We start from the raw sequence: 12,501 nt of genomic DNA, 5'->3' as shown, positions 1-12,501 counted from the left end.
GTTTGATCAAAGAGTCGAACACTCATATCCGTTGGACTTAACTTACCTACACCTAATCTCTTATATAAGGAAAGAGGCATAACACTTACACTTGCACCTAAATCTGCTAGTGCATCATACATGACACAATCACTAAGTAGACAAGGAACAATAAATTCACCCGGATCACCTACCCTAGGTGGAGGTTTTGGTGGAACTGTCTTCACCGGGTTTATATTTACGGCTTTTGTTTCTTGCACTTTCTTATTCTTTTTCTTCTTCTTCTTTCCAGAGGTATCACAATCTTTATTACCTATCACTTGCTCATACTCAACTCCTTTTCTTGGAAACGGGATGGGTGGTTTGTATGGTGCCACCATTGGCTTTACATACTCGGGTGGTGGTGGTGTAACTTCTTCATTGTTACTCTCATCTAAAACCTTCCCATCTTCTGGTGCTGGTTTTTCAGAATTCGTTGAAACCATATTAACATTCTCATTCCGAGGATTTACTTCAGTATTACTCGGTAGCTTTCCTTGTTCCCTATCACTCATCATGCTAGCAAGAGTACCTACGTGTTTTTCTAGATTCAAAATGGAAGCTTGTTGAGTTCTTAATGACTGATCAAATCTCTCGTTCGTTTGGGTTTGAGATGTAATGAATTGTGTTTGAGATTCAATCAGCTTTGCCATCATTTCTTCTAGATTTGGCTTTTTCTCTTCGGGTTGTTGTGGTGGTTTATACAAGCTAGGTCTTTGTTGATTGAAAGTGTTGTTTTGAGTCGGTTGGTTATTCGGACCTTGTTGGTTATACCAGTTATTTTCGGGTCCTTTTGGATTGTAAAGAATGTTTTGATTTCGATTTAAGTTTAGCCTTGGCGGTTGATAATTATTTTGATAATTATTTCCCGGCCTTTGGTTCATATAGGAAACATTCTCTCGTTGTTCCATCGTTGGTTCAATGTGACAATCTTTCAATAAGTGTGGTCCACCGCATTGCTCACAACTGATTCGTATTGCGTGAATATCTTTATTCATCTTTTCCATTCGTCTTTCGAAATCATCTATTTTTGCGGAAACGGAATCAAAGTCATGGCTAGAATCGGCTCTAGCCACTTTAGATGAACGAAAAATATCTTTTTCTTGGTGCCACTCATGCGAGTGGGAGGCTGTATTATCAATAATTTTGTAAGCTTCAGTTGCGGTTTTCTTCATGATGGAACCACCAGCTGTTATGTCGATGTCTTTTCGTGTAGCAACGTTGACACCTTGGTAGAATATTTGTACTATTTGGTAAGTGTCTAAACCGTGTTGAGGACATCCTCTCAACATCCTTCCGAATCTTGTCCACGCCTCATATAATGTTTCATTTGGCTTTTGCGCGAACGTAACAATTTCTCCTTGAAGTCTCACGGCTTTAGATGCCGGAAAGAATTGTTTAAAAAAATTTTCAACTAAAACATCCCATGTGTCAATCGCCCCTTCAGGTAACGATTCTAACCAATCTTTGGCTTCTCCCTTTAAAGTCCAGGGAAACAACATGAGATAGATCTGCTCATCTTCCACTTCTCGGATTTTGAATAGTGTACAAATTCTTTTAAACGTACGAAGGTGTTCGTTAGGATCTTCATTCGGTGCACCACTGAATTGGCATTGGTTAGTTACCATGTGTAGAATTTGTCCTTTGATTTCATAATCTGGCGCATTAACTTCTGGCTTAATAATGGCGTGACCTTGGCCCGTGCGTGTGGCTCTCATTCGATCTTCCATACTTAGAGGTTCCGTTACTTCCATAATTGAATTTGTTGAATACGAATCACTAGAGGACTCTGATTTAACGGTTTGTGGTTCAGGAGGAATAATTAGTGGTTCAGAATCTTGGAATTGTCCTTGAATATGCTCCGGGTTCTTAATTGTGAAGTCGGGTTCAAAAGATGGATTATCGGAAATTTGAGTTGGAGTTCTTGTTCGACTAGATGACGATTCTAAAGAAAAATCAACGGCGACAATATTTGCTAGATGTCTTGATCGAGTTACAGGTGGTGAACGTATGAAAGGTGGTGAACGTTTTGCTCGGTGCATTCACTGAATATCCTATTAGTTTTTAAAAAGGAAAGAAAAATTATAATAAGTTATCCAATTAATAGACTTTTCTGATTTTGCCCACGTTTCGAATAGCCAAAAGATGCAGCAGAGGGGCAGGATTCGTTTGGTCTCAATATAATTGAGGACTGTTTGGCTCCAATAACCCGGTCCACGTACAAATCCAACTATTACTACGAACCAGAAAATTTTGATGTCTATCAATTTAACCACTTAAAATAAATTTTCGTAATTTTAAGAAATTTAGAGAAGAAGTAGAAAAAATTCTAAGTCCTAAAAACTAGAATGGCGAGAAATAAGAGAGAAAAAGATTGCGCGTCGAAAAGTGTCGAAAAATGAAAAAGACGAAGAGTGGTTTGTAAACACGCGGTTAATCCAACCTTATAACGATCACTATCTTAAAATTAAAGCTACAAATGGAGATCACTAATTGGAATTGTAATTGATACATAGGTAAAAGGCGTCGAAAAAATACGAAATAAGAAAATAGCACGAAAAATGGCGTCGCAAAATTTTAAGGCACCTAAATCTTAGTCTAAAGAAAAAGCACTTAAGGGATTTTACGGCAAAACTAAAAATTCTAGAAGTAAAAATAACTATGGCAAAACTAAACTTAATACTAAAAGTTGCGAATATAGTCTAAAAATCTAAAGGTAATAAAACTAAAAAAAAAAAAAATTTTTATAGACAAAATCTTAAAAATATATTTTTTTATAATTTTTTTTTTTTTTTTTTTTTACTTTTTTTTTTTTTACGTTTTTTTTTTTTTTTTTTTTTTTGCAAATATAAATTAAAAATATAGCGTTTTAGTGCTCCCCGGCAGCGGCGCCAAAAACTTGATGATGTAGCGTGAGGGTACGAAATAGTATTATTTTTAATACAAAATACTACAAAATATGACACAAGTTTTATTAATTTACGGATGGGATATACCTAAACCTTGCTACAACACTATAGGCAGTGTACCTAATCGTAGAGTAGTGTAGTTTTTAGTAAGTCCGGTTCGTTCCACAGGGAGCTGGTGATACTTACTATATTTTTAACAACTATATTTATACAAAATATATATAATTATATAAGTAGTAATATTATTATAAAAGGGGGGTTTTACCGTTTAATGACCGGTTTGTCGATTCTATATTTTAAGCGCAAAGATAAATGACGATAATTAAAGTGCGTAAAATAATGACAATAAATAAAATGACAGTAAATAAAATTGCGAGTAATAAAATGACAGTAAATAAAGATACGATGAGAAATACAATAAAAGAATTATACTTATTTAAACTTCCGTAATCATGATGTTTGACGTGTTGATTTTAATTTATTACCATGGGTTAATTGTCCTTTGTCCTGGTTTATTTGATACGTCTATCTGGCTTTTGTCCATAATAGTCCATCGGTCATAAATATAAAGTGCGAGTGTCCTCGTCAAATTACCCTTATACCCGAAGTCAAATATTCCAACTAATTAAGGATTTAAACTGTGACGCAGTTATCACTTCTGTCAACAATTACACCAGTTATCACTGTATGTAATCTACCCCTGTTTTGATTAGATATGAATATTAATTTACCCACTTGATCAGTTTGAATAATCAATTACCCAACCCGAATAATTAATTAAATGATTATAATAGATTCCATATGAACGTCACTAAATAGGACAACCATAATCATTATTAATTATTAGGATAATTAATTTGAAGATAGGTTCGACAGACTCCAATGAGTTGTCACTCAATTAGACAATACCCCCCATCTATTAATAGTCAATAGTCCAATTTCCACAAGTGTCGGTCTTTTGCCCAAACCTTAATTATGGTACAAAGCCCAATTACCCAATTTTAGTAATTAGCCCAACATCATGATTACTTCGTTTTAAATAAGCATAATAATAACTTAGCTACGAGACATTAAATTAAAAAGGAAAGACATAACTTACAGTGGGTATTAATATCGTAGTATTACACGGGCAGAGTCTTGACTTAAAACCCGTAAATCATTTGTTACAATACTAAACTAAATCATAATTATTAAAATTATAATTAAAATTATAATTATTTATTTATGTTATATGTTTACAGATAAGGAAAAGAAAAAGATGTGTTTGAGTTCGTGCATAAACTGCCTTTTTATAGGCATTTGGCCAGATTTTTACTGCCATGCGACTCGCATGGGTTTATGCCTATTTGCCATGCGACTCGCATGGCCACGCTGGACAGCTCACATATCTTTTGTCTTCTTGTTCGTCGACATATTTATTAAATATATATAAAATATAAATAATTTTAATAATTATTTATATATTATATTATATTTATGTGCATAGTAGACTAGATATTTTTGGTCCATTGCGTCGGGCGTTTCTTCTTGGCTCGGGTCCCGGTTCCGGATTTTCGGACGTCCTTTCGTACTATTTTATATCGTGTACTTTGCGTTCCGCAACTTGTACTCTTGTCATTTTTAGACGTTCTTCATCAATAATTTGAACCTTTTTATTTGTATCTTGTATATTTGAGCTTTTTGGACCTTTGTGTCTTTAATTCGTCATTTTCGCCTTTTGTCTTCGCACTTATTTAATATAAACGAATATCACTTGAAAATGGAACAATTGCAACTAAAATCTTGTCTTTCTTGGGGGATTTTGCTATGAAATATATGTTCCTTTTTAGCCTTATCATGAATTCTTCCAACGAAATAGAACAAAGGAGGGCTACTATATATTATATTATGAGGTATATATGAGGTATTTTTTTTTTCTAACTTCTATATGCTACAATTATTATTATTATTATTATTATTATTATTATTATTATTTGTTTGAAAAGCAAAACAATATATTATTAAATCATAACATTAAACAAGTACAAATGATAAGTATGTGATTACATACTTTTGAAGGAAACAGACTGACTACATTATGAATAAGAATACACAAGAAAGAATTCGCTAGCCATGATCGTCAAAAGATGACGGGTTTAGAAGCCATTGATTCCAATCTAGATTTATCTTCTTCGATCGACTCGATATCCATTTGAATGATTTGATTTGAATCTCATTAATATGCTACAATTTGTTATTCCATATATGTTATGTTGAAACATTCATTAGTTGCAGTCCTTTTGTTGAATCAAGTTGATTGTTTTGAAGTTCTTTTATAGTATTAAATTGTGAGTTGTGTAATTCAGTATTAAATAATGAACATGAAGTCTTCAACGAAGTTGCTAAATCTGTAAATTGTAATGTTTGTGCAGTATTGTAACGTCCTCCCAATAGGGTCTGGAAGAAATGTTACTAATATCAAATAAACCAACATATTATAATACGAGAACAATACTAAATGAGAAAATTTAACTTTATTGAGTACGCAGCGGAAAATAAAATGTCGTTACAATAAAGATAAAGTAATTGTTCATATGCAGAAATAATAAATGCGATATCTCTTGATCCTAAGTCCAAGTAACATCACATAAGTAGTAGATAAGAAAGCTTGAATCAAACAGCACCTGAGACAAAACATGCTAAAGTGTCAACCAAAAAGGTTGAGTGAAGTTCATAGGTTTAACAAAAGTAGTTATCGTTGTTTTAGACCACAAGATTTAGTTTGTAACGTTGATCTCCCGCAGGATCAAAAAGTAGATCTCGCAGATCCAAAAGTTATGCCAGTGCGTAATATTTAGACTAAACATTCAAGTTTGCCCCACGACAAGTTGTGTCTGTCCTTGTCGGTTTAATTTCATTATCAAGTAATACAAAGACTTAGTCAAATGTATCGGGGACGTTACTCCCGATAGGCCTACCCCCAATAAATAAGCATGCCGCAGCACTTAAAAATATCACTGTAGGGACTTAGTCGGACATAGCCGGGTATAGCATAGTTTTAGCAGTTGGTACTTGTGTCTAAATTGTAAAAAGTAAAAACAGCGTGTGTCTCACCCTAAGTAAAGTAAGTAAGTTTGCTAGCAATAAAGAGGGGTTATGAATTCACCTTAGTAAGTAGAGAGAGAGTTATTCCTCGAAATAAAGAGTTAAACGAGTGAGCAGGAAAGTCAACCTATTGACATTTAAGAGTAGTTAAGTGTTTTGCCCATGTTTAAGTTTAAGTATAGTTTGTTTTACTAAGTTTCTATTCCTAGTAAGTTACTATTTTTATAAAGTTTCCATTTTTAGAAAGTTTCTTATTTTACTAAGTTTCTATGACTAGAGAGTTTCTACTTTTATGAGTGTTTTCCATTTTAGGATACTTTCCGTATTAGATAAGCTTCTAATCACCCCTTTCCCTTCGAATGGCTAATTTAGATCTAGGGGCTTGAGCCATAGGACCCTTTAAATCGGAATTCCAATCCCTCTGCATAGAATCTCGTAGAAACCATTCGTCAAGAAAGTTCGAAGATCTATACATCTCTAATACATATCCCAAAATATTTTTGTGCTACAATATAAGTAGTAGGTTATAGGTGCTAGTAATCGTAATAGTAATAGTGTATACATGTTAAGTACTAGTATAAGTAGTATTAGGGTTTAAGGTTTTAATATGTATATGTATATATAATTCATATATATATGTATATATATAAAAATATATTTTTTTACAAGTATATATGTATATATAAATCTAAGTGTGTTTATGTATATACTTATGAATAACAAGTTTATAATATGAATATGAATTAACAAAGATTAAAGTTTATGTAAATAGTTTAGGGTTTATGTTATACCTTTGAAGATTCAAGATAATTAACAAAGAAAAGATGAACACGATGAAAATGGAAGATCAAAGCCTTGAAAATCTTGAAGAACTCCTTGAAGATTCTTGAAGAACACGAAGAACAAGCTTGAAGATCCGAATACCACAAGAGAGGGAGAGGGAGAGATTGTTTTTGAGAGAGGATTTTGGTGTGATTTGTGAATGAGAAACTAGGAGTTTATATAGTGCAAGTATTAGAGTGTTAGTCAACATAAGGATGTTCTAATTAATGATTTTATTTTGCTTTATAATTTTTAGTCAACAATAGGTGGTACTAGTTTATATATATATTTTATTTTAATTTTTAGTCAACATAAGGATGTAATTGTTTAAGATTCTTTAGTCTCATTATTATTATTACTATTATTACTATTATTATTTTTTACATTTACTACATGATAAGCATTATTTTCTTTTTACTAATTCATGACTTGTATATATTTAGTTCCCAATTGTTTTATTATTTATATAAATGTCAATTTTTATTTATTACTTATAGGTTATTAGTTATAATATTACATAAATGCATAAATTTTAATTAGCAGTGAGTGTCGACTAACAGTTTATTATTTTCATCTTTTATTAACTTGTCAATTATTGCACAAAGTTAATTAATATGTTTTCTAACTCTTAACACTTAACAATTGTTGATTAAAGTTTAATCATTAAGTTTTAATTATATTGTTTGGGCATTTAATATTGGAAAAATATATAATGAAAAAATGAGGGTCGTTATAAGTATTCTTTAATTGGTTGTCTTATGCTTCTATTGAATTATTAACTATTGAATAGTGATAATATTTTGCTTCAAATATAAAGTATACCCTTTACGTTTATAGAATTTTTTTTTTTTTTTGAAAAGCAAGCAAAAAGTATTATTAATATATCGGAGAGTTACAAAGCCCTATAAAACTATACAATATAATGAGTTCGAATATGGAAAATGTACAGATTCATGGGCGAGGAGGCCAAAGACACCACGGAACTTGAGACATCAAGCTGGGAAGAGGCAACCAGACAGTACCGCACTTGCGATGACAAAGTCGGCTGACACTCCCCATTTAACCAAGTGAAAATGGAAATTCAATCCATGAATGCTCTGACGAATAGGACTTTGTTAGAATTAGCTAATGCCGGATCTCTGATGATTTGAGGAGATGTAGAAGATGGGATTGACTAGCCATTGATGCCACATAACTATTGATTTTTTTGTGTCTTTTGGATATCCATGCGAATGACTGTGTTTGGACTTCGGATAAGATTGTGGCAACACACCATTCTTTTTTACCGAAGACCTTGAGATTCCGATATTTCCAGATAATGTAAGTGGATGCCCATTTAATGGCTTGCCATGTTAGCACCATTTTGTGACGCGGTGAAGGGCTGATCATTTAAGGTTATGTCACGGAGATTGGTGAAGATGTCGGTTGGGAGGTTCCACCATTGTAGAATTGATTCCCAGACGTTTGATGTAAACGTGCATTGGAATAATATGTGTTCAATAGACTCTATGTGTAGGTTGCATAGTGGGCAGAGGATGAAGTCGAGATCAACGCCTCTTTTGTCTAGTTCTACACGTGTCGGGATTCTCCCGTATAGAACTCTCCAAATGAAGATGTTAATTTTTTGGGGTATGAGTTTATTCCTTGGTGTCTTAATGGTGGAGGACGGTGTATGAAGTTTTAGGTTGTCTAGAATTGCAGCTAAAGCTTTTGTTGTAAAAATGCCGGATTGATCTAAATTCCATTTCCAGGTATCAGGCTTATTGGAGAGACTGATGGTTGATACAAGATTATTTAGCTCTGTTAATTCGGTGAGGCTCCGGCCATTAGGTGCTCGGGACCAGTTCCATGAAGTGGATGTCGTTGAGTTGTTTGTCTTGAGTCTTTCCCCAACCGTGGCGTTTTTGTTTGATTCAAACATATATAATCTTCGAAATTGGATACAAAACTTTTCAGTACCGCACCAGTTATCATGCCAAAAATTGGTGTTAGAGCCATTCCCAATATTTTTGGATATTGAATTGGTGAAGTTAACACCATAGCCGTCCGCAGATTTCCCTGCTTTGATGATTTCGTTCCAAATTGTGCGACCTGCAACATTTCTAGATAAAACGTTAGTAGAAACCCCCCCCCCCCCCCCCCCCCCCCGGTAAATGCTTGAAATGATTTTAACCCAAAGTGCGTTTTTTTCATTAGAAAATCTCCACCACCATTTGCAAAGTAGAGATATGTTTTTACAGATTAAGGACCCGATGTTTAACCCGCCTTTTTCGTAAGGTAAGAGGATATGTTCCCATTTAATCCAGTTTATTTTATTATCCACTTCCGCCCCGCCCCAAAAAAATTTCCTTCTTTTTGTTTCAAGTGTGTTAATTATTTTAGTGGGTTCGTGAAATAAGGAAAAGTAATATAAAGGGATGCTAGTGAGGACCGATTTGATTAAGGTTAAGCGGCCGCCAAAAGATATGGACTTTGCTTTCCATTCGGAGAATCGTTTGTCGAATTTATCAATGATTGGTTGCCATGTGGAGGCTTTTGTGGAAGGAGTGCCAATGGGCAATCCGAGGTAGGTGAAAGGAGCTGAGCCGGCCGAGCAGTCGATATAAGTAGCCATTTCCTCAACATCCTTTTTCGAGACCCCGATTCCGTAGAGATTACTTTTTTTAAGGTTTACCTTAAGCCCGGAGATATTTTCGAAGCATTTTAATAATTTAGAGATATTTTTTGCGTTATATTTGCTCCATTCGCTAAAGAAGATTGTGTCATCCGCGTATTGGAGGTGAGATACCACGATCTTGTCGTGACCAACGCAGATGCCACAGAATTGATTGTTTGTAATTGCACGCTTAGCGAGGATGTTGAGGCCTTCAGCGACAATGATAAAGAGAAAGGGAGAGATGGGATCTCCTTGACGGATACCCCTTACGGGGAAAAATTCCCTGGTCGGGGATCCGTTAATGAGAATGGAGATGGAAGATGAGGAAAGGCAAGCACGTTTATAGAATTATATTGTTTTTCCTATAGGTTATCGGTTTTTTTTTTACGTTTCTTTTATACTTCCTAATAGTTTTTCTTCTTTTACATATATGGTCTCGCCCTCTCAGAAGAAAAATTCAAGTTCCGCCACTGTATAGGCTACCAGTTAAGGGAATATTCATTTGCAGTAGATATAACAATTTTTATGATAATAATTCAACTTTGAATTTGTGGTATATATCTTATCACTGTGGTGACATTTTTTTTTTTAGAATGTTGGTTACAACAATTCAACATCCATGATGGATATGTACATATTTTAGTGATGTTGATAAGTTTAATAGTTTAAATTGTTGTTTTTTAACTAACTCGTAAAATCACGGGTCATTTGACTTGTTGAAGTCTAAATATATAATGCAATAATAATTGCACATATTAAACAATCCCTTAAATATATAAATCTCAAATGAAAATAATTACTAAAAATTAGAAAGTTAAACAAGCGGAACAAGCTAACTTATACAAAATTTTCTTATTTTTTCATGAAAAATGCCGTGGTTACAATGAGTTTACTTTTTTGTCAATGATTTGTCATCATCCATAAAAAATTTCTCATCTAACCTTTGTTTCTTGTATTTGCTTGATGTCTGAAAACCTTTAATTTAATCAAAAAATTATACAAATAATAGAAGACTTGTCAAAAATAAGTTATTGTTCAAAAGTACAGTAATAAATAAAAATCTAAAGAGAAAAAGAAAAAAAGACAAATATGTTAAATACTCCTCTTTATATAAATATATTTTTATATTTATAGTTGGGGGATTATAAATTCAATTATATTAATACGAATTAAGTTGTAGGAATATAATTATTCAAACAAAAAATATAAGAAGCATCTTTGACACCAAGTTATATACTCAATATATATATATAAAAGAGAAATAATATATTCACCATTAAAAATGATAAATTTACTATATTTGTGCATGGAATACTTTATTGTATATAAGTGCTTATAATGAAGAAATATGATATATCCATCATTTTTTATAGTAGAAATATAAAAAGAGTGATGATCCATATACAATCTGTTTTTATTTGTATATAACTAAACATGTTTTAAAGGGTCCTAATATTTTAAAACATGTATAATTGTGTATGAATAAAAATATGTATATGTATGTATTCATAAAAAATTACGAACTAGTGTTCATCAATCAAGCAAGACATTAAAATAGTATATAAAGTTATGTGAATTTGAGTTGTAATATAATATAATTTTTCAAGATATTATATTGATCGATTAACCTTTTTGTCAGTCAACAAAGGTTTCAACCGTGTTACAAAAATGATGGTCTTTCTTATTAATTCACAAGGTCCACTTTGTAACACAAAAAGATGCTTAGAAATATTAATTATTTTTAGGTTAATCTAAGTATCCGATTCACTATGCGAATGGACTAATCCTAAATCCAGGGGCGAAAATTAGAAGGGGTAGAGTGGGGCAGCCGCCCCCAGTAGATTTTCAATTTTTAGTGCAAAAATTTTGGGTTTTTCGATTATGTCCCTGGTGGAATTTTTTTTGCCCCAAAGTCTCCACATTTTGTCCCAAAACCTTCACATTTTGCCAAAAAACTCCCAAATTTTGCCCAAAAACCTTCATATTTTGGGTAAAAAAATTTGCTACGTCTTAAAAAAAATTTCCGCCCCCGGTGAAAAAAATTTCTGCTTCCGCCACTGAATTCCTAATACTACTACTTATTTAATTTCACTGATTTTTCAAATTTGTTAATAATACTAAAAAAGTAATGTGTAAAAACTTCTCAAAACAAACATAGTAAATTGTTTATCTAAAAATTTTATCTTCTCATTATATCAAATCAAAATTAGTTATTAATTAAACTGCATTTCTATAGCTACTTTTGAGTCAAACTCGTTACTCAACTATTTATACTTAATAGTTAATAGTCTCCAATATATATATATATATATATATATATATATATATATATATATATATATATCAATGGGGAAGTAACCAATCGGGGGAATGCGGGGGGAAGCAAAAAAAAAATTCGTTTTTTTGGAATTTTTTTTCCGGCATCAAGATCACACGAAAATATGAGCATTTAGAAGAGACACTTCGTGATGAATATTATTATTTAGGCGGAAAAACGATCGACAAAAATAACATTCAAGATAATATTGTTCGTGAAGAATATGAACGCTTTTTTTTCATGTTTTGTGAAGTAAAATTTAGCCCGATTTAGAGTTTAGGGTTTAGGGTTTAGGATTTAGGGTTTGGTGTTTTGGGTTTATTCCGGAATAAACCCAAAACACCAAACCCTAAACCCTAAACTCTAAACCCTAAACTCTAAACCGTTCGTGTTAAAAACTCAATCTAAATCCTAAATCTAAACCCTAAACCCTAAATTTCTAAACCCTAATATCTAAACCCTATAAACCCTAATATCTAAACCCTAATATCTAAACCCCAATAGCTAAAACATCAACATACGCTCGAAAAACATGATAATTGTTATATATTACTTCTTCGAGCGTTTTTCTGCCAAAATAAAAACATTTATCACAAAGTGTCTCTACTAAATGTTCATATTTTCATCCCATCTATAATGTTCGTGAACAAAGTTTTTTCAAAAAACGAAAAAAAAAAAGTTTTTGCTTCCCCCCG

At 32.7% G+C, this 12,501-nt stretch overlaps 1 protein-coding gene across 1 annotated transcript; it reads right to left on the bottom strand.

The window, feature by feature from the left end:
* Positions 1 to 8,169: 8,169 nt before the first annotated feature.
* Positions 8,170 to 8,754, bottom strand: LOC139900714 (uncharacterized). Its single transcript, XM_071883474.1, has one exon. The coding sequence runs from the start codon at positions 8,752 to 8,754 to the stop codon at positions 8,170 to 8,172; it is 585 nt and encodes a 194-aa protein (XP_071739575.1).
* Positions 8,755 to 12,501: the final 3,747 nt, after the last annotated feature.

Source organism: Rutidosis leptorrhynchoides, chromosome 3 (assembly GCF_046630445.1).
Source record: "Rutidosis leptorrhynchoides isolate AG116_Rl617_1_P2 chromosome 3, CSIRO_AGI_Rlap_v1, whole genome shotgun sequence".
NCBI classification, from domain to species: domain Eukaryota; kingdom Viridiplantae; phylum Streptophyta; class Magnoliopsida; order Asterales; family Asteraceae; genus Rutidosis; species Rutidosis leptorrhynchoides.
This window is presented reverse-complemented; position numbering and strand designations above follow the sequence as displayed.

Excerpts from the sequence above, each read along its gene's own strand:
- LOC139900714 (XM_071883474.1), bottom strand. The coding sequence starts at position 8,754 with ATGTTTGAATCAAACAAAAACGCCACGGTTGGGGAAAGACTCAAGACA.